General features: G+C 42.6%; 1 protein-coding gene across 2 annotated transcripts in view; it reads right to left on the reverse strand.

Moving 5' to 3' along the window:
* Positions 1-21,426, reverse strand: part of Kcmf1 (potassium channel modulatory factor 1) — a 56,525-nt gene that overhangs the window by 12,866 nt on the left and 22,233 nt on the right. For both annotated transcript variants that reach the window (XM_052174022.1, XM_052174023.1), the window contains exons 2-3: positions 9,904-10,071; positions 7,158-7,297 (exon numbers count right to left, since the gene is read on the reverse strand). In XM_052174022.1, the coding sequence (XP_052029982.1) occupies positions 7,158-7,297; positions 9,904-10,071 (308 nt within the window). The remainder of the gene's footprint in view (positions 1-7,157; positions 7,298-9,903; positions 10,072-21,426) is intronic.

A 21,426-nucleotide genomic window follows, 5' to 3' on the forward strand; every position in this document is an offset into this window, starting at 1 on the left:
TATTCTTACATGTAAAGTCTATTAACACATTAGTTATAACAACTGTCAATGATAAGGCTTACTGAACTGGTTTAAGTTGATGTTTCCTAAATTTGGCTAAGAATATGAATCACCTGGAGAACTTGTGAAAAATATTTTTTTTCCCCAAGCTGTGGAGAAAGACTGGATGGAGGTGGTCCTGTATTTCTGAACAAGAATCCCAGGTCTTATGGCTGGGGTAAATTTGACAAATAAAGCTGAAGAAAATCCTGCAGTATTTAAATGTCTATCAGTTAAATGAAAAGTCACACGCTATTGTTACTTATATAACTGAAAGCTCCTCCCCCCCCCACACCCCTTTGCTATTCTGTCTCTGCTATGGTTTAGGTCCTTCTTTTCTGTACACACACACACACACACACACACACACACACACACCTACCTTTGCTATTCTGCCTCTGCTATGGTTGGTTTAGGTCCTTCTTTTCTGTTCACCAGTCCTCTTCTTACCTGCAGCCCTCTTGACAGCCTTTACCAAGTGAGGCAAGACTGCAGTTTCTTTGTGGTTTCTCAAATGATCACCATTTGAGCAAGCAACCAGCTGGTGTACATTTCAACACTTGCTGTCACCACCAGACTTTTGCTGTCATCATTGCACACGTACATACTATGTCATTACTGAACGTAGGGAAGCATCCTCCCCAATAACACAGGCTATCCGCCCACTGGGAAACACCTTAAGCAGGGACTAGAAAGATAGCTCAAGGAAGGTGCCTTCCAATCACAAGGATCTGAGTTTGATCCCTTAGGAAGCCATGCTAAGAAAAGCTGCTGGGTTTGATGGTACATGCTTATGATTCTAGTGCCGGGAAGGCGGAGACAGCTGGACTGTTGGGGTTCACTGGCTAGTTAGCTCACCTATGAAGTCCAGCTAGCAAAAAAAAAATGTATTTTCACAAAACAAAACAAAAACCCAACAGCAACAACAAAACCCCACACTCCATAGATTCCAATTATTTTTCGGTCTCAAGCAGGCTCAGATTTCCTTTGGTTTCTTTCTTGTAGTAAATATAATAACATCAGACTGTTTCTTCTCTGGGCATTATGCACAGCTTAAAAATAACGAGAGGAATTTAAGTTCCACTATGCAATGTGTTTTTCTCTCAGCCTTCATAAGAAATTTCTGGCAGGGAGTGGCAAACACCTTGAGCACTCCAGAGGCAGAGGCTGTTTAGCTAGAGCCAGCTAGCCTGGTTTACAGAGTTCCAGGACAATGGAGGCTGCTACATGGAGTCTTGAAAAAGAGGGGAGAGGGGGAAAGGGAGAGGGGGACGTCTGGAGACTCGATGAGACAAGACAATACAATACAAGACAAATCACAGCTACAGAAAAATCTTTAACAGTATTGCCTATCTGGGGCTGGTGAGACAGCTCACAGGTAAAAGTGTTTGCTGGACAAGACTGGCAACTGTGGCTGGCTCCCCAGAACACATGTGAAAGGAGAGAGCCAAGTCTTCCAAGCTGGCCATAAACCCAACATTCCTTGACTGCTAGGGAGATTGAGCATACACTGGGAGCTGGGTGGGCTTTTACCCCGTGAGGACGATATCCTCTTATCAGTCTCAGAATACCTGACAAAGTCCTCTGAACTGTAACTCTTGGGAATACTACTGCTTCTTTTTTGGTGCTGGTGACTGAAGGCAGGACTTGGTACATGCACTTGGGTCATTCCTAGCTGAAGGCACCATAGTCTTGTTAACAGCAAGTACCGTATATGAGAAAATATCTGAATTCAACTTCATGTATCAATTCCTCTGAAAATTTATTAAGTTTGGAGCCATGGAAAACTTTTTCCTTCTGTTCAAAAGCTTATGAATTCTCAACATCATTTATTCCTTCTGTTACTTTCTGGTGCCACTAAGTGTCTGGTACACATGCATTCCCTGGCAGCCACCACCTTGGAGGGGACAGCTCTCTTGGGTGTGATGATGCACTCAGCCATGTGATCAGCATGCTCAGGCCTGTCAGATTCCAAACAACCATACGTCACATATACAACACCCATCATCCTTTGCTTCGCAGACAAGTGTAGTGCCATGACAATGCAGATGTCCGTTTTCTTGTAGAGGAGCTGAAATGTCTGCCGGGGCACGGCTTCTTGGCTGTAACTGTTCTCTGCTATCTGGTCTCACTGAAGGATCCATTTCTACTGCCCAGTCTGATGCATCCCGGCTGGCGATTTTCTTTTTCTTTTTTCTTTTCTTTTCTTTCCTTCCTTCCTCCTCCCCTTTCCCTTCTTCCTCTTCCAAGATTTATTTATTTTAAATATGTAAATACACTGTTGCTTTCTTCAGACACATCAGAAGAGGGCATTTTATCCCATTACAGATGATTGTGAGCCACTAAGTGGTTGCTGGGAGTTGAACTCTGAAAGAGCACTCAGTGCTCTTAACTGCTGAGCTGTCTCCTGTTCTTAACAAGGCATCTTGGTTGTGTCCCTTTCTTCTGAATTATGCTGTTGCCTTCCCGTTCTTTTCAAAACCACATCAAAATTTCAAGGCCTCCCCTAACTACTTCTTCCCCTGCCCTCTGTTCCAATAAGCTGGAGTTCGTCTTCCCCCACACTATGTGTACTGATTAGGTGTTACATTTGTTATTATGAAGAGCCATTTTACTCAACTCCAAGTTCTTTAACGTTAGCAAATGAACACTTACATACATTACATATTGCGTTTGTTCTAGGCATTGTGATGCAGACCTTTAATCCAGCACACAGGAGGGAAAGGCAAGTAGATTTATTTATTTCTGAGTCCTAGGCCAGCCAGACCTGCCTCAAAAAGAAAAACAACAAACTCCACCACCTACAAAACCAAACCCTCTCCCCGACTCCCGCACACCCGTCCAGTAAGAATCCAATGCCTTCTTCTGGCCTCTGCAGACTGCCCTCAAGCATTCACATCTGGTGACTCACGCCTCATAGTTCACAGAGGCCACAAGAAAGGACTGTTTTCTCTTTGGGCATGGCAAATACTCAAGGAGATGGATGCGCTCAACCACAAGTTAAATGCTATGCATTGTCTATGGATATGGAAGATATGGAAGCATCCCAGGGCTCTCTCAGGTCCAAAGCAAACTCCAATTCCAAAGGCAGTTCAAATAGCCAGAAATGATATGAGCTCAATCTGGACTAACAGGAGGACTTCTGGTGGTTAGGTAAAAGCCAGTATTCCTCAGGAACTTGTGAGGCCACTTCCTCTCTAACAAAAGGAGTCATTTCTCTTATCTCTAGCAGAAGGGACACGGTTGCCTGTAGCATCTAGAGTATCAAATACATGCCATCCCTCCAAGCTCCTTCAGTGTCACAAGTCTCTGGTGTGTGTGTGTGTATGTGTATTTCATATTTGAAATAGATCTGTATTTCAAAGTGCACAGAGCATCCTAGTTCTTCTTTCCTCCAAAACCTAAGCTCCTTCCCGCCGACCGAGCGCTGTTTCTCTCTGCACACTCAGTCTCTTAGAGCCCTCCTATGCTCGCCATATTCTCCCCATGCTCTGTTCCTGCCATTCTCCTCTCAGATAGCCCCAGACAGGTCTAGTCTGTGGGCCATACTTAGTAAGCCACTCTCTGCTCTAGACTCTTCGAATGCTTCTTATATCTACAATAAAAACCTTCCCCTTAACCATACCATGAAGCAGAAGTCATCTGTTTATACCTGCACCTGACCATCATATATGGGAAAACTAGGTCACCATACTCTTGAACTTATAGTGAACCTGTGAAAGATTGGGCCTGTCAACACTCTGCCACTGAAGGGAGAGGGACTCAAACCCTGCCCTCCTTCAAGATTTATAGCAGTTAATGACTGACTGATGGGTGTGGTAGTTTGAATATGGGCCCTGGGAAGTGGCACTCTGAGAAGGTGTGGCCTCCTGGGGGAAGTGTGTCACTAAGGAGGCAGGCTTAAGGCCTCCTGTGCTCTAAGTCGGCCCAGGAAGTTAGACTGCCTAAGGAGCAAAGTCTCCTTCTGGCTGCCCTGGGATCAAGATGTAGAACTCTCAGTTCCTTCTCCAGCACCAACTTCTCAGCACTGAATTCTGCCATGCTTCCCACCATGATGAAAGTGTAAGCCAGCCCCAATGAAATGTTTGTCTTTCTAAGGCTTGTCTTGTCATAGTGTCTCACGGCAATGAAACCCTAACTAAGACAAGGGGGAAGGGACAAACACTTTTTCTTCTGTGGTGACACTGATCAAGTGTTTAGGCCCTCCTAACAGGCCTCAGTCATGTTCCTTTAAAAACCCCAATGAAACTTATTGGATTTAAAATAATAATTAATACCATTAAGTACAGGCAGTTGAGGTGGGATATGAGAGAAGAAATAAGGAAATAGGATCAAAATGCATTACATGCACACTGAAGCCCACCACCATGCATAAATAACACACAGTAAATGTAAAAATGAGGGCTAGCTTCACAATCCTACTTCTCATTCTTGGTGTTATAAATATTACTGAGATTTATAAATACATAATCTATGCCATCCCTTTGTTTTAAACTAGTAACCACCTTTATAATCTTTGTCAGATACTGTGTTTTGTTTTGTTTCCTCTCTTTTTACTTAGACTGTTGGCCATCAGACCCAGAATCTCCCTCATACTAAGCAAGTATCTGACCACTGAGCCATAACCCCCCCACCCCCCAGCCAGGGACTTATTTTAAAGGATTCTTGGTACACTCAAACTTAAGCTTCTTGAATCATCTTAAAATGAATTATTAAGAAGGCATAGTGCTACAGTTGTTCTCTAGAGTCCCAGTCTGGGAAAATGGAAGAAAAACATAAAGGGCCACAAAGACACAAAATTCTGTCTTCAGCAGACTCTCTTACTACTCCAACTTTCAGCAAGCTGTAGTAACTGTCTACAATGACAGAGCCTCTTAGACCCCTGCAGAATTCCAAAGGAATGCTGATTATTAGAAGGCATGGGTCCGAAATCCTACCACATGATGGGTCTAGAGAATGCATGCAGTTATTGCTGGAATAAAGGCACGAGAATGAACTGGGCAGTTAGAAAAGGAAAACACTCTGACTGTCCATCAAAATGGAGGGATTTCCTCTTGAACTTCATGATTCCATTTTAGAATGTCTGAGGTAGGGTGGGAGCTGCCAAGCCTGATAGCCTGAGCTCAATTCAATATCCAGGACACACGAAATGGTGGAGGGAACCAACTCCTACCCTGCACACTCCCCCATAAAGCAAAATTAAAAACAAAACAAGCAAAACCAACTAACCAAACAAACCAAACGCACATTTACAGACAAACAAACCCTGTATTGACAACAAAAAACAAAACAAATGCATGGCTTTGCACAACAAAACACTTGAGTAGGAGGTGACACATGCACATTTACATTAGAGCAGGACAGCCCCCCCCACACACACACACAAACACAGAGGCATGAGGTGGCACCAGCACTCCTCCTTTGGGATTGACACTAATCTACCTATATGTCACACATGCATGCCCTGGCATGACCCAGGCATTCCCGACCCCACACCTTCACCTCAGAAGTCCTTGTCTGCTTGCTATTTTTTCATTTTGAAATGTCTGAGCATTGGTTGTTGCAGTGTAATTTAATACTCATGCAAAAACTAAGGACTAAGGAGGGAGAGATCCTTAAAACATAGTCCACAAAATAAATATGAACAACTAGAATGGCGAGGACTGCCCTGGCCATGTACTGGATACCTTGGGAACATAATGTGGGTAAGTGATTGAACAACTTTGTACTGGCGGGCATCAGAACAGGAGTGTAAACAACAGCTGCTTTCTCAACCACAAACTTAGCCTTGATTGTATTCCTGAAGATGAGCACGAAAAGCTCTGGACTATCCAGAGTGTGGAAAGCAGTGTAGTTCAGTCGCCCACCCAAGTAATGAAAGCACACTAGAGCCCGCTGCTTCAAGGACTTAGGGATGTCCAGGTCTCCATCAGAAACTCAGTGGTCTAGTTAAATAAACAGATCCAACAGAAATTAAAACCGAAAAATGACCCCACAACTTTTCCACAGCAGTAGCATGGGGGCAGTGTCAGGACTCTTTCTGCTATGCCCTGGGATGACACAAAAGAAACAACGTTATCTGACAAGACCCAACCAGAGCGAGCAAACAGTGTGACAATGGTGCTCTGAGGGCCCCTTGGTGTACTCTCAAGGGAAATTTGGTTTGAGGACCAGACAAAGCTAATCAAACCTTCAACTCTAAATCTTAGGGAAATTTGGAGTAAAGCTGCCACTGTTCCCGGGAATGAAGATGAGCCTGTCAGAGGCCCCCAGCCAGGCCCGTAGAGTATTGCTTTGTTTCTCTGAATGTTACCTGTTAGGTACATACAGAGAATTATTATTTGATGTGTATGAAATTCTCCAAAAATCAGGATCTACAGCTACAACAGACACTTGACTTTACCTAACGTTACCAAGGGTGAGCGCTGCTCACACACCCACGCCACCCACATCCCTCCCCTCAGTCTCTTCTCCTCTTTGTTCCCTCTCTCCACTCCTCTAATCTGCTCTTCCCTGTAAACCACTACTATCTTGAATGAACTCATTTCTGAAGAGTCTTTTGGGTGTATTTATCATTGCTTAAAGTTAGAAGCATGCTGTGACTCAGATGTGAAATAAAAAAGTGTTTCAAGTTTAGACTTCATTTTTATTCTAGGTATTTGGCTTTTAGTCATGGAGTGTGGACTGGGGATCAGGAAGGAAGAGCTGAGAAGCATGGAGTTCTGACCTGGGAAGCTACGACATGATGCAATGAAATCTAAGGAAGGCCAGTGGTGCACAGACCAGGACTACTTAGTACACCATTAAAGAGCTGCAGTTTCCCCCAGAAAAAGTTCTTCACAGAAGAAAAAATAAGCACAGAGCAGTTAACAAGAACCCTTTACAAAGGCATCTGAAAGCTGGCTGGGTCCTTTCAACCTCCTCCATTGTCTTTGATGAGGCACCCCTGCATGTATCTTGAAGAAATGTAGCATCCTAGGGCTCTAAAATTTGCTGTGGAAAGTAATTTTTATTACTATACAAGCAGTCCATTATACCACCCAGGAGGATGCCATGCCTAGTTTCAGCAGTATCAGGGCTATCACATTCCATCATTTTCAGCAAAATGCTTCACTTACCACTTCTGTTGATGTTTCTGCATGTTCAGAAGTAACATGTTCTTGAAGAGATGTTTCCGTGTAGCCCATTTTTCCACAATAGGGACAAGTAAAAGACTGTGGCTGCTCTACAGAGAAAGCTTCCCCACCATAGTACAAATCTGAAAAACAAAGTGGAATTGCATTGAGGAGCCATGCTCCTTCTCAAACATGCAAATATAGCTGCGGTCCACAACAGCTGTGGCCTGGAATACCAATAAATCTTATTAAGTGAGGTTTTGGTTTTTTTTTTTTAAGTTAACTAATTTTGGAGACAATCTCATCTCACTGTGTAACCCTGGCTGACTCACAAATTTGCCTGCCCCTGCTGGGATTAAAGGAGTGTAGTAGTTGTGTAAGGGGTGCATTTAAGAGTATTAAGATTACAGTTGGAAGCTTGATTTCAATGAGTTTTTTTTTCCAATGAGGTTTTAATAACTTAATATTTATAAAACCTTTATTTCCACATGAAACTTAGGACACTCTTTCAAGATTTTTTCCTCTGGATAGCAAGTAAGGAAATCAAAGTGTGTGGGAGCGTGTGTGTGTGTGTGTGGGGACAGATGGTGTCTTGTTCCTGAAACAGGCAGGAAAACCATGAGTTCAAGACCAAGCTCAGCCACAAAGCAAATCTAGGCAGCTCAAGCTGAATAGTGAAACCCTGTCTCAAAAACAAACACCCCCATAGCAAAACAAAACTCCAACAATAAATGCCAAAAATAATTTATTTGCCCCATAAAAGGCAAATATCTCACAACCATGATATCTCTGGTAAAAGAATGTCTTTCTCCTGTGATGAGGAACAAGACAAGGGTTTCTTCTTTTGTTACTTCTATTCTGTGTTTCTCTGGAGGCTCTTACTGAAGTAAATTAAAAGCATCCAATGGAAAGAAATAAAACAAAGTCCCAAGAATTCATTATGTTAGAACTAATCATACAGTATAGAACTAATAAGCCAATTTAGCAACATAGTTATAATTTATATATAAATGTTTTTTATAACATTTATAACAAATAACCCAAAGATAAAATCAATTTTATTTACAACAGCCAAAGAATACTTAGGAGTATGTTTAATGGAAAAAATATATTTTATTCTCTGGTAACTATAGAAAAAAATGAAAGCCCTAAAATAAATAGGTATTTTATGTTCACAGATCAGATCTATAAGCCCTACACAATCACTATCAAAATCTAGTGGAAAAATGGTCCGTGTTCCTAAAACTCAGAGAAACTCCAAGGACCCAGAATGTGCAAAGCAAGTCTGAATGGGGACAAGATCAGAAGACCCAGAAATGCCACAGTTTCTGTAAAGCTCTGGTAGCAAAAGCAGCGCTGACTCATGAGCAGCCACACATATCAATTGAGAATAAGTCTTTGCTTATGGTCAACTTGTTTTAAGCTTTATAATAGTTTAATGACCCCAGAACAACCGGATACTCTCTGCCTCAACTCCAAGTGAAAAAAACTGGTGGTTTCTTTGTTTTAAATATTTATTATTAAATGTAAGTACATTGTATCTGTCTTCAGACACACTGGAAAAAGGTATCAGATCTCATTACTGATGGTTGTGAGCAACCACGTGGTTGCTGGGACTTGAACTCAGGATCTTTGGAAGAGCAGTCAGTGCTCTAAAATGCTGAGCTATCTCACCAGCCGGAAAAAACTAATTCTAATCCCAGCACTCAGGAGCTAGAGGCAGGAGGATCTTTGTGAGCTGAAACCAATCTAGCTACACAGTGAGACCCCGTCTCAAAAATGAAAACAATAAAAAAGTACATGAAAGATCTAAATCAGACACAACTGGAACCTTCAGAAGACATTTTTCCCAGTGACTTAGCTTGGGCTATGTGCGTTAGGATGACATCTGAACACAAGGTCATTAAAAAGAACAAAATAGGAATTTTAGAACAAAACTTCAATACTTCAAAGCATAGCACCTAGAAAGTGAGAAGACTACAGATTGGGAGTACATTTTTGCAAATCATCTATCTGATAAGGAGCATTTATCTAATATATAAAGATTGGCGAGCCAGGCGGTGGCGGTGCACGTCTGTAATCCTAGCACTCTGGGAGGCAGAGGCAGGCGGATTTCTGAGTTCGAGGCCAGCCTGGTCTACAGAGTGAGTTCCAGGACAGCCAGGGCTATACAGAGAAACCCTGTCTCGCAAAAACCAAATCCAAAAAGCAAAAAAAAAAAAAAAAAAAAAAAAAAAAAGGCTATAATTCAATAAAAAAGGCATTACATGTAATTTTTTAAAATGGGAAAAGGATCTGAACATTTTATTCAAAAATATACAAATAGCTAATAAGCATTAAGATAAAGTACTTGGATCATTATGCATCAGATCTGCAAATCAACACCACTCAAGCCAGCGCTTCATGCCCTCCAGGAAGGCTATAAGCAAAGACAAGTGTGTTGGCTAGTTAAATAATTATGGCCTGAAGCACACAGCTTCTCTTACTGCCAGCTGTTAGCAACAGCCCAGCCTGATTTCACTCTTGTTTCAGTAGGCACTCAACCTCATCCTCCACCACTTGTAGATTTTTCCAAAGGGCTTCTTAAGAAAACTATAACAAGAGATAGAAGTACAAGGGGAAGATGATTTTAGTTAGAATGAATATGAATCCTTGGAGATGCTTATAGGGATAGTTTCAGGATGTTCTGTTTTTGCTTTTCCTACCCACAGAAGTCCCTTAAATGATAATTAACTTATTATGAACTTACCAAAGTCTACCCTTGTTAATATGCACTGCATCGGGTGGTCAGTTGTATGCCTTGTTGTCGTTGCCCCGCTTTCATAACAAGATGCACAAAGATCGTAATCGTAGCAAATTAAACACTTATATCTTCGACCTCGAAAATTTCCTTTTAAACATGCATCACAGCTGACACCTATAAAACAAAAAGATGCACCTTTAATTAGCAGCTAGAAAAGATCTCTTTCTATATCAACCATGTAAATGTTTAAGAGCCTACTTGGCCCAGATAGCCTTACAAAAATGGTCAGCAAAAACATAGCCAAATCCAGAAATCCCAGCAGTGTGGTAAACTCCTTACTCAGAAAGGTCAATCCTAATGAAGATGACTTCAAGTCAGGTGTGGTAGGAGCAAAATTAAGGGAGTTTATAGGCCACCAAACTATACCAGTGACATGCTCCTGGGGTGGGGGCGTATTTCCAAATATTTCAAGAAATGTAAAAGCCCTTGTTAAAAAGTGCCTTGCGATCCCAGAAAAGGTGTAATTACATGCTTTTTTTCTATAGGTTCACAGCCCATGTGGCTCAAAATGCCATCATTATCTGGCAGGTATAAAGTCCTAAGAACGAAGTACATTTAAAGTGTAACACACACAAAGAAACACCATGACCAGACTGTAAGTTCATATCAGAACCTGAGCAAACACTTCAATAGCAATTCTTCTTCAGTTTTTGTTTACATAGTGTCTCACTAGGAAGCCCAAGCTTGTCCTGAATTTGTGATCTTCCTGCCTCAGCCTCTAAGATGCTAGGATTACATATTTACAGGTGTGCACCAATTTTTCTGAACTCCTAAATAACGAAAAGTGGGGACAGGGCAGGTCTGACTGTCCAGAGACCTTGGCTGATCTTGAACTCACCTGATCCACTTGCTTCTGCCTCTAGAGTACAGGGATTAAAGGTGTACAACAATTATGCTTAAAAAAGAATAAATGAGGTGGGACTATGGGCAAAGAGTGTGAGGTCAGCCTGGTTGGTCTACATAGTGAATTCCAGGTATGAAACTCCAGGCCAGCCAGGGCCACAAAGGGAGACCCTGCCTGAAAGGGGGTGGGGAACGAGGGGTAGGGTACCAGGAATAGGGTACTTCAAGAGGAGGACAGTAGATTTACAATAAATCAAATGATTATTTAGAGTTCAATGATTTTTTTTTTAAATGTTAACTGCAAAGCCAAAGGACAGGGTTAACAACAGAAAATGCCCTTATCTGCATGGGATCTACTTCTTGATGCAGAAAGCTTATAGAGCTGAACTCAAAATGAAATACTAGGCCAGCGTGTGTTAGATAAGAAAGACAAGAAGAGTTTAGGTAGACAGTGAGTGGTGCTGTACACTTTAGTCCCAGCACTCGGAAGGCGGGGGCAGGTGGATCTGCCTCAAAACAAACAAACAAACAAACAAACAAACAAACAAACAAACAAACAACAAACTAACAAGAAAGAAAATGGCAGCTTAATATATTAATGGCATTTTTTCATTCCAAAATTGAAAGGCATTCTATTTTATTTTAAAGCAATTTATGATTCTACCTACATTAGTCAAATTCAGAGAGAAAGAAGACAGCTGGTTATCAAAGGCTGGGGAAAGGGGGTGAAGATAGGGGGTGTCTGTCTACTGGGTAGAGTTCCAGTTTGGGATGATGGGAAAATTCTAAAGATGGATAATGATCATGACAACAATGTGAATATACTTAGTGCCACAAAAAGGGGGGGGCAGGCTGTTCAAAAACAAAACAAAACAAAACAAAACAAGCTTATGAGTAAATCTAATCAAAGACAGGAATCCTTTTATGAAGCAAATTAGTAAAAATGTATTCAAAGACGCACACCTGTAATCCCAGCACTTGGAAGGCAGAGGCAGACGGATTTCTGAGTTTGGGGCCAGCCTGGTCTACAGAGTGAGTTCCAGGACAGCCAGGGGTACACAGAGAAACCCTGTCTCCAAAAAAAAAAAAAAAAAAAATTCAAATTAAGAGATTTGAATGTGAATTAAGTATTCACATTAAAAGATTTTAAATATAAAATGTTAGGGGCTGAGGAGCTGGCACAAGAAGGCTCTGAGTTCAGATCCCTTGCACCCAGATAAAAAGTTGTGTGCAGCAAGTGCACACTTAATCCCAGGATGATCGTGGGGATTTGCGAGATAGCCAGTAGCCAGCCAATCAGTGAGCTAGCTCCAGGTTCAGTAAGGGATCCTGACTCAAAAAATAAGGTGGGGAAGAGACTGAAGATATCTGAAGCTGACCTCTGGCTTCCATAAGTTATATCTGCACCAGCACACACACACACACAAACACAAACCACACAAATGCATAAAGAAGAAGGAGGGACTATAGACAAACCAGGCCACTTAACATAACAGAAGGTCCAATAATGGATACATCTATTTAAGATGTGAAGGCAAGATCAGAAACAGAGCAGTAGGCGGAGTAGACAACCACGTGCTGAGAAGCTAAATACTGGGGTTAAAGATCACTGCAAAAGAAAAAAATTCCCCTCAGGAAAGCAGTACAGAGCCAGAGGCTGGAAGGCAGACAAGGTCCAGGCCAAGTTAGGCTGCAGAGTGAGAACTGTTCCTGAGCTGGGAGGAGGAAATAATCTCTTTCACACATGGTCCACACCATTAAGGGGATAAGGCTAGCTACATTAAAACTAACCCTTCCTTCATATTCTAACAGGCTAGGAGTGAAAGGTCTCACACTAGTTATGTACATTGTAACAAACCAATGTTTGGTATTTAGAATACCTTAGAAGCTTGTACCCATTGATAAGAAAGTAACCAATAGCAAAGTGGACCATTGTCAATCAGCACAGCAACAACAAATCCAACTACTACAGAAAGATATGCTTTATCTCATTAGTCACCAAATATAATAAAACTATAATTAGCTAGCTATCATTTTAGACACCTAGCAAAAAGTTCTATGCTATTTAGTTGCTAGAGAGACAGTGAGCTGCAGAAGTAACTCAGACCTGGTCTACTGCTGTGAAAAGACACAATGATCAAGGATATGTTTCTTGTTTTTTGAGACAGGGTTTCACAGTGTAGCTCTGGCCAATCTGGAACGCACTCTTTCAAAGTCAAGAGATTTGCCTGCCTCTGCCTCAGGAGTACTAGGATTACAGGGACGTTGACACCACCACCAGACTCTAAGGCAACAGCCATAAATGAAAGCATTTAATCAGGGGCTTGCTTATAGTCTCAGAGGCTTAGTCTACAGGCACCTGTGGTGGTTGAGAATAGCTGAGAGCTCTCCATCCGGACACCCAGGAAGACCTGGAGGCAGCTAGGAAGAGTCACTGGGCCTGACAAGGGCTTTTGGACCGTCAAAGGCCACCTTGCCACATCCAGTGGAAAACTGTAGGTTGTAATCAGTGTTATCCCTACAAGGCCTACATTATCATTCCAAGTGTGACTTTTCTTAAAAGGAAGCTTATTATGCCATACAATAGACTGAAGTTTAAGAGCCTCGGGAAAACAAGCTACTGAAGACACACTCTGGTGACAAAGGCTATTCTTAGAGGATTCTTGTGTGTACAGACAACTAGAATATAGTGCAATCTTGATCAGGGAGATAGATCGGTACAAAGTGCTTCCCTTTTTATGAGTGCACTGTAGCTGCCTTAAGAGGGTATCTGATCCCAATACAGATGGTTGTAAGCTACCATGTGGGGGATGGGAATTGAATTCAGGACCTCTGGAAGAGGTGCTCCTAACCACTGAGTCATCTCTCCAGGCAGCTCCCCACCCTTTAAAAAAAAAAAGTCAAGGTCCTTGAATAAATCCAGAGTGCATTAGAGACCCACCAGTCTCTGACTTCCCTCACCCTGACCCCAGCCCTGGAATTATCTTTTCCATGTGCTAGTGACTCAAATTCAAGTCCTTGTACTTGCAAAGCAGACAGGCATTTTACCAAAACTGAGCCATTTCTCCAGCTTCCATTCCATGTAAAATTTAAAACATACAATACTGCATCACTGTGTATGGTTATATACATATGTGGAAAACATGCATGACAAGAATCCTACACCAGCAGCAAAAGAGGGCTAATCTGAGAGAGATCCAGCAAGGGTGTAACCCGAGTGGATGAGCACCCCGCAGCACGCAGAAGGCCCGGCTCCAACCCCCACACCACAAACGTATGCCAGAGCACCCACCACAACTGGCTGTGTGTGCAGTACTGCACTGGCCCCGTGGTGAAATTGTCTCACCAGCACTGGAGAGACACACAGCCTCAGTTCAGCCTGGAGGAATGTTTAAGCTTTTGTTCAGTTGTTCAGTTGGTTGGTTTTTCTAGGTCTCACTCTGTAGCCCAGGCTGGCCTCACACTCACTGCTCCTTCTGCATCTGCCCTCGACCTGCTGGGATTGGAGCGCTCAGAAGCTTTGTTTCTGTAGTGGTGGGAGGGGGTGGAACCAGGCAACCAAGTCTATGTTTGAGCAAAAGATGACTTTTGGTGACAGGAGGGCTGGTTTATAATGAGGCATAAATGGGTAAAGCAGTTACCTGGCAAATTTATACATCAAAACTATGGCTGTTTTTGTTTTGTTTTGGGTCCCCAGAATTGGGATTCTGAAGCTCATACATGTAACTCTTGTAGAAACTAGTCAACAGGTTCCCAGGCCAGTGATCAGTTCTTCCAAGCACCCATGAGCTGGGTCCGCTGGGAAACCTAGACAGTGTCAAAAGTGCTTGAGCATGGCAGTCAGCAGCTGTGTAAAAACTCCTGCCTGCCGGCTGGTGACACCACAACAGCAGGCCCACGGCTGAGGCTGCTCATCGTGTTTGCCAGAAAATGTGTCACAGCAAACAACTTAAAAGTACAACATTCTGGATCCTTGATCCCCTCACTGGAGTGCCTTGGCCTACTGGTCAAAACTTTTAAACTGTGTTTGTTTGTTTGTTTAAATGAAAGCAATGAGGGAAAGAAAGAAAAGAAAAGAAAAGAAAAGAAAAGAAAAGAAAAGAAAGAAAAGTAGAAGTCCTTTATGTAATGAATACAAGCAGGCCAAAGAAAACACGCTGTTAGCATACGGCTTTTAATGCTATTTGAGCTTAAAAAAATCTGCATATGCATTTAAGACCAATTCTTGGTCAAGTTCCTTCTACTATATTACAGGAACATTTTCCTGGTCTGTCTTAGAGACAGTTTACTTGATATAGCTCTCTCTGTTATGATTCTATACAAAGCAGTCCCCCAATACTTGTTCTCTATGAAACACTAAAATTCAATCCCAACTCTTCCACCTTTTCTACACACACACACAAAAAGTTGTTATAAAACACACCATGCACACTGTCAACCATTGTCTTCCTTCCCTTCTAGGCTAACTCATCTGAAATTTATCAATCTTCCCAAACCCCACCTTCAGCATTTTCCTGTTGACTCCAGTTTCTTCACTGAGTTCAAATGAAGGAACTGGCAGTGGACACAGCGCTCTCTGACAGAAGTGGGGGTGACTGACGAACAGTGACTGTTCCGCTTATCTCCACTTTCTACAACAATTAAAAAGAAACTAAGAGCCGGGCAGTGGTGTCGCATGCTTGTAATCCCAGCACTCTGGGAGGCAGAGGCAGGCGGATTTCTGAGTTCGAGGCCAGCCTGATCTACAGAGTGAATTCCAGGACAGCCATAGCTATACCGAGAAACCCTGTCTCGAAAAAAACAAATCCAAAAAACCAAAAAACCAAAAAAAAAAAAAAAAAAAAAAAAAAGAAAAGAAACTAAGGAGTGGGTGATGACACACATCTGTAATTATAGCACATGGGGGCACAACAGCTGGCTGGGGGTGGGATCCCTCCACATAGAACGGTAGGCACAGGCACATCAGGATTCTCTCCTCTTTCCTTAAGACCATTTGAACTAAAGCAAGTACAGGCTCCTGTGAGGACTGCCTCTCAGCTCCAAGCCTACCCTTCTGGATCCCCAGCACCATCTGACTCAGAAAGGGTATTCGAAGTTTTAACAATGGGATGGGTATAAAAGCCACTAGCAGACATGGTTCCTCACCCCTCCCTGGGGGGGGGGCACAACAATGGACAATGGTGATGGCTCAGAATGCTTAGACATTGTGGGAAAGGGAATCACCTCTTCCGGTCTTTCTGTCTCTGGGCCTCCCACTGACAAATAGATGAGATAGCAGCAGTCTGAGAGACTCTGGATAATCGAGCTGACAAGTGCCAGCCCAGGGTTTCCTAACTTGGGTATCCCAAGCATTCCAGTTCCCATTTTAGCAGCTCACAGCTTCCTTTTAACTCCAGCTCCAGGGAACTAAGGTGAGCAGTGGTGCAGAAGGTAGAGACCATTAGATCTCACCCAAAGGAGCAGCAATGAAAATGACCAGGGAGGCAACAATGAAGGAGCAGGTGACAGCCACATTTAAAGTGACAGTTCCACATGGGAGCAGATGCACACGGAGGACTGGAGGGTGGAGCTCAGGGGCAGAGCGCTTTGCCTAGAGCCACACCTACATTCCCCGGGGCCATACACCAAGCAAGAAGACAAAAGCCGAAGTCTGACCTTGAGTGATGACGTTCATCACAGAGCTCCCAAGGCCATGGCATTATCAACAGTCTACTGAAGTGCAGCAGACAGACAGACACAGGTCAAAAGCGAAGCTTCATTTTCACAAGGAGCATACACTGTCTAGATGCAGTAATAGACATCAGAACCTAAACGTCTCCTCTGTACCCCATTCTATGAACTGCCTCAGTTTACTAGAGCGAGCACCCGGGACGGACCTGCAGTAGCTTACACGTCTGCGACCAGAGCACTCAGCTCCGGTCTGGTTCAGCTCAAACAAGATAAGGCTCTGCCATTCACACTGCAAACCAGAGTACTTTTTCATCTACAATAAATGCCATTATTTCCTTTTAAAAACTCATCTGTGCTTTGTATTGGTGGTTCTGCTAAAGTGGCCATCATGAGCAAAGTTGAAGTGCTGTTGAGTGTGCCTAACATATGTACACACACATATACAGCTCAGGACTGAGTTAGTGTTGCTGACTCATGTTGGCGAATCTGACGGCAGTCTAATCATCATGATTTATAGTATCTTTTTAGAATGTAATTAGTTATATTTCAACATAAAATGACATAAACCAAAGTTATAGAGCAATCCTTGATGAAAAGGTTCTAACCAGAAGTTACCAGGAAACCTAATATATATGTATTATCTCTAAAAACAGGGGGGTCTGAATTTGTTAATTTAATGTTCATGCCAATTTCACATGTACAAGATAATAAAATAAAAAGAAATGATCAGGGGCTGGAGAGATGGCTCAGAGGTTAAAAGCATTGACTGCTCTTCTACAGGTTCTGAGTTCAAAATCCCAGCAACTACATGGTGGCTCACAACCATCCGTAATGGGGTCTGATGCCCTCTTTGGTGTCTGAAGACAGCTACAGTATACTTATATATAATAAATAAATACATCTTTGAAAACAAAAAAGAAGTGGCCAGGGGACAGTGAGAAGGCAGGCCTGCAGCGTCCCTGGTGTCTGCGGAAGAACACCGCTCCTCCCAGCCGTGGGTGCTTTGCCTCCTCAGGGTATCCACGTATGTGTCACAGTCCTTGTTTGGGGACAGTGTGTCTGTGTAGTCCTAGCTGTCCTAGAACTCACCCTGTAGGCCAGGCTGGCCTCAATCTCTGCCTCCTGGGAGTAGGTGTGAGCCTCCACAGGCAGATATACCTCAGGCTTAATCCTATACCACTGTTCAGCAGTATAGTACAGAGATCCTTGTGTACTATTTTTATAACTACAGACGATTACAATTAATTCAGAATTTTATAAGTATGCAGTATGTGTGTGTGTGTACATATAATGTATATTTTCTCTTTAACCTGAAGAGAGAATGGTGCCCAGAGTATGTGGCACAGGTCTAATTTCTCATCTGGACTTGGCTGGTATTCCCTGTTCACTGATGAAGTCCCCTGGAAGAGAGCTGCCCTCAAAGAGAGAAAGGACTCTGTTTGCCCCAAGGAAGTGTCCTGCTTTGACCTGGGAGCTGGAAGTGAGCCACAGTGAAAAGCCACCTCCTGACTACAGCCTACAAATGCAGCCAATCAAAGTCCAGCCAAACTGCAGTCCACCCAAATCCTTCTCCCTCGGTGGTGGGGCCTGAGCTTCCAAGGTCTTGTGCAAGGGCTTCAAAGAATAAGGAGCTGCTGTGGCTTCCTTCTCCCGCGGCATCTTACAGTGTAACTGTCCTTTTTCTCTTTGAAGTGGAGTGGGCTTAACAGGGAGCTACAGAGATGCTGGACAAAGTATTTAAGTTCATGGCTAGGAAGATGTTCATGAGAGGCTCTTTAATGGAAATACTTAGATCAAGGATATTTGTTTTATCTCCTTATCCCTTTTGTTTTTATTATTATTGGCATTAATTTGTTTTTGGAGACAAAGTCTGGCCTGGAACTCACTATGTAGATCAGCTGGCCTCTAACTCAGATGCCAACTACCATATCCAGCTTATTCTTTAAGTATATACCCTCTAGGCTTTCCTTCTGATGCAAGACATACTTCTCATACATAAGCATAAATGCTATACTCAAAAGGTTGGCTACTCATTTTTTACAACGAAAAGTGGTTTTAAAAGTAAAAAGATAAAAATTTTCAAATATATGTGCGCATTTTTATTACACCATGGTAGGCAAGGACTTTCTACACAATCCAGGCATCCTCAAGAGCAAAGTACAAATCAGAGCCAAGCTTACGGAGGAGGAGGAATGCCATTCAAACATCCTTGATAATAAAAGAAATATTCCTGCGGTCTTCTGAAACTTGTTTTCGTTCATAAGAAGATCAAGTTGAAGCAAAGCCCATAAAAACCTCAATAGAGTCCCGGTGTGAGCAGAGAGGTGGTCCATTTAGTGAGGCCCTGTGCATCTGTCTTGCCCTGCCCTGTTCTGGGCACCTCTACACACCCTTGCCTGCCCACCCTGGTGAATGTGCCATCACCACCTCCTCGCCACACAGCCTAAAGCCACACAGCCGCAGGCCCCATGAACTGACTTCTTTTTAGCCTTCTCATGGTTACAAATTAGCCACATTGTTTCCCTTGCCCAGTCACCTCCATGGCAGGGTCCTGTGAAGATAGACTCCTCCTCATTGGTGTCTAGCAGAGATGATCTCTGCCCGTTACATCTCATTTATAATGTCCAAGAAGACTAAAGATGGAAAAGTTCAGTGGAACCCTACTTGTTACCAACCATGTGTTAGAGTTCTCCTTAGTTATATAAATCTGTAAGGTAGGTCAGTTGTCTGTTTAAAACAAGGGAGGATTAGGCTTATTTATTTATTTATTTATTTATTTATTTATTTAATTTTTATTTTTTTGGAGAAAGGGCTTCTCTGTGTAGCCCTGGGTGTCCTGGAAATCAAAAGACCCTCTGCCTCTGACTCCCCAGTGCTGGGATTAAAAAAGCATGCACCATCACAACCAGCAAGTATTCGTTTTCTACTATTCCTCCTACCCTGTATATTTCTTTTGCTGCTGAGGAAAGGGCCCTCGCAGGAAGGTGAACATCAAATACAACCACAGTCTGACCACTGCCATTTTCCTGCAACTGTCTCTTTACTCATTTTTGGGAAATATTACTATAATCTGTGTAAGAAAGTCCCGAATTCTTCATTTTTCTCTTGCTACATTCTGTCATTAATTATTTGATCTATTCCACTTCTGTTTTTAAGAAACAAGGTTCCAGTTTTGGGAAGGGCCTGTGATTCCCATCTGAGAGGCAACTTACAGGCAGGTATTTCTCTGTGAGTCAACGGGAGCTTCACAGTGAGACCTATACAGCCCTGCCTCCAAAATGGATGGATGGATGGATGGATGGAGTGGTGAGCCTCCATCTGTGTATACAGGCACACACACTGGCACATGGATGCAAAGAGGCAGATTCATCTTCTTTGTCACATGAAAAAACTGTTTCACTAGTTTCATGGGTGTATCCTAATCCACTCAAGTTGACACCTGAAGTTAGCCATCACAGTGGAATATCTGAAAAATGAATGCTCACCAAAACTAGAAATAGGCATAACATGCACCAGCTGGGTGCAAATGCCCAAGGATGCCAGAGGGCATTAGATCCCTTCCTACAATCAAGATGGCGGCCTCAAGCCTAGGTGTGAGCTGCGAGCACTGGGAACTGGACGGCCTGCAGAAGCAGTAAGCACTCAACCACAGGCGGCTCCCCAGCCCCTTAGACTTTAAATACTTTTACTTTATTTTACATGTGTTTTGCCTGAATGTATAAATGTACACTGTCTGCATGTGTCCTGGTGTCCAAGGAAGTCAGAAAAGGACATCAGATCTCCATGGAACTGGAGTTATGAATGACTGTAAATTACCATGTGGGTGCTGGAAACCAAAGTTTGGACTGCTAAAAAAAAGCCCTAGCTATCATAGAACTCACTATGTAGACCAGGCTGTCTCAAAGTCACAGAGATCTACCTATCTCCTAGGTGTTGGTATTAAAGTCTATCACCTGATTTTTTGAGATAAGAGTCTCTTATTATATAGAGTTTGAACTGTTATGGCTAGGCCAGCAAGCCCACAGCAAGGCCACAGGGGTGGTTTGGCTTCTGACCCCAATAACATTTAAACTGAGGTTACAGATATGCACAAGCAGAGGCAGGAGGATCTCTATGAGTTCAAGTCCAGCCTGGTCCACCTAGTAAGTTCCATCATAGCCAAAGCTATATAGTGAGACCCTGCCTCTAAATAAAGTGCCATGTGTGAAGATATTAACCAATACCAAGCCCCTGCACACCCCCAAATCAATGTCTATTAAAGAATTTTTTTTAAAGTTCTGGTTGAGATCTACAAGTGAGCAGTCTTTAACCTGTTTTGAAGATAGTGCTCATTTATTTTAACAACATATTTTAATACCCGTTGATTGTCTGAAATATAGTTACCTTACCTCATTAACTTAATCTTTGTACCTATATTAGTAGTTACATAGTAAACTATGATAAAGTAGGCAAGTATCTCCATCTACTTAAAATAATTGTGTTTTGATTGAAAAGAAGTTAAAAAGTCATTCTGCTTTACAAAGTGCAAAAAATGGGCTCCTGAGGCAGAAGAGCCTTGAATTAGGGACAGGCTAGCTGGGCTACACAATCAGACCCCATCTCTTCAAAATAAAAATAAAAAAAAAATTTAAAAGAAGAAGAAAAAAAATCAAAGAGAGCCACAGAGCTACAGATCCCGGAATGGACCGAGGTGTGTCAATGGTAACTGTGGGCGACCTGTGGATAAGTCTGTGATGCGCGTGAGCAGGAGGCCCTGTGTCTCCAGCACTCACATCAAAGCCAGGCCAGCAGTGCACTCACATCTATCTGTAAGCTCAGCCACGACTTCCTTAAACTAGAACAGAACTGAAGAGATTCAAACTATATGTAAATATGGTATTTATCCTCCAACTTTTATTTCTATTATGTGCTTATTTTATAAGCACTATAAAATTTCTTATGCTGTATTTTACATAC

Source organism: Apodemus sylvaticus, chromosome 2 (assembly GCF_947179515.1).
Source record: "Apodemus sylvaticus chromosome 2, mApoSyl1.1, whole genome shotgun sequence".
NCBI lineage: Eukaryota > Metazoa > Chordata > Mammalia > Rodentia > Muridae > Apodemus > Apodemus sylvaticus.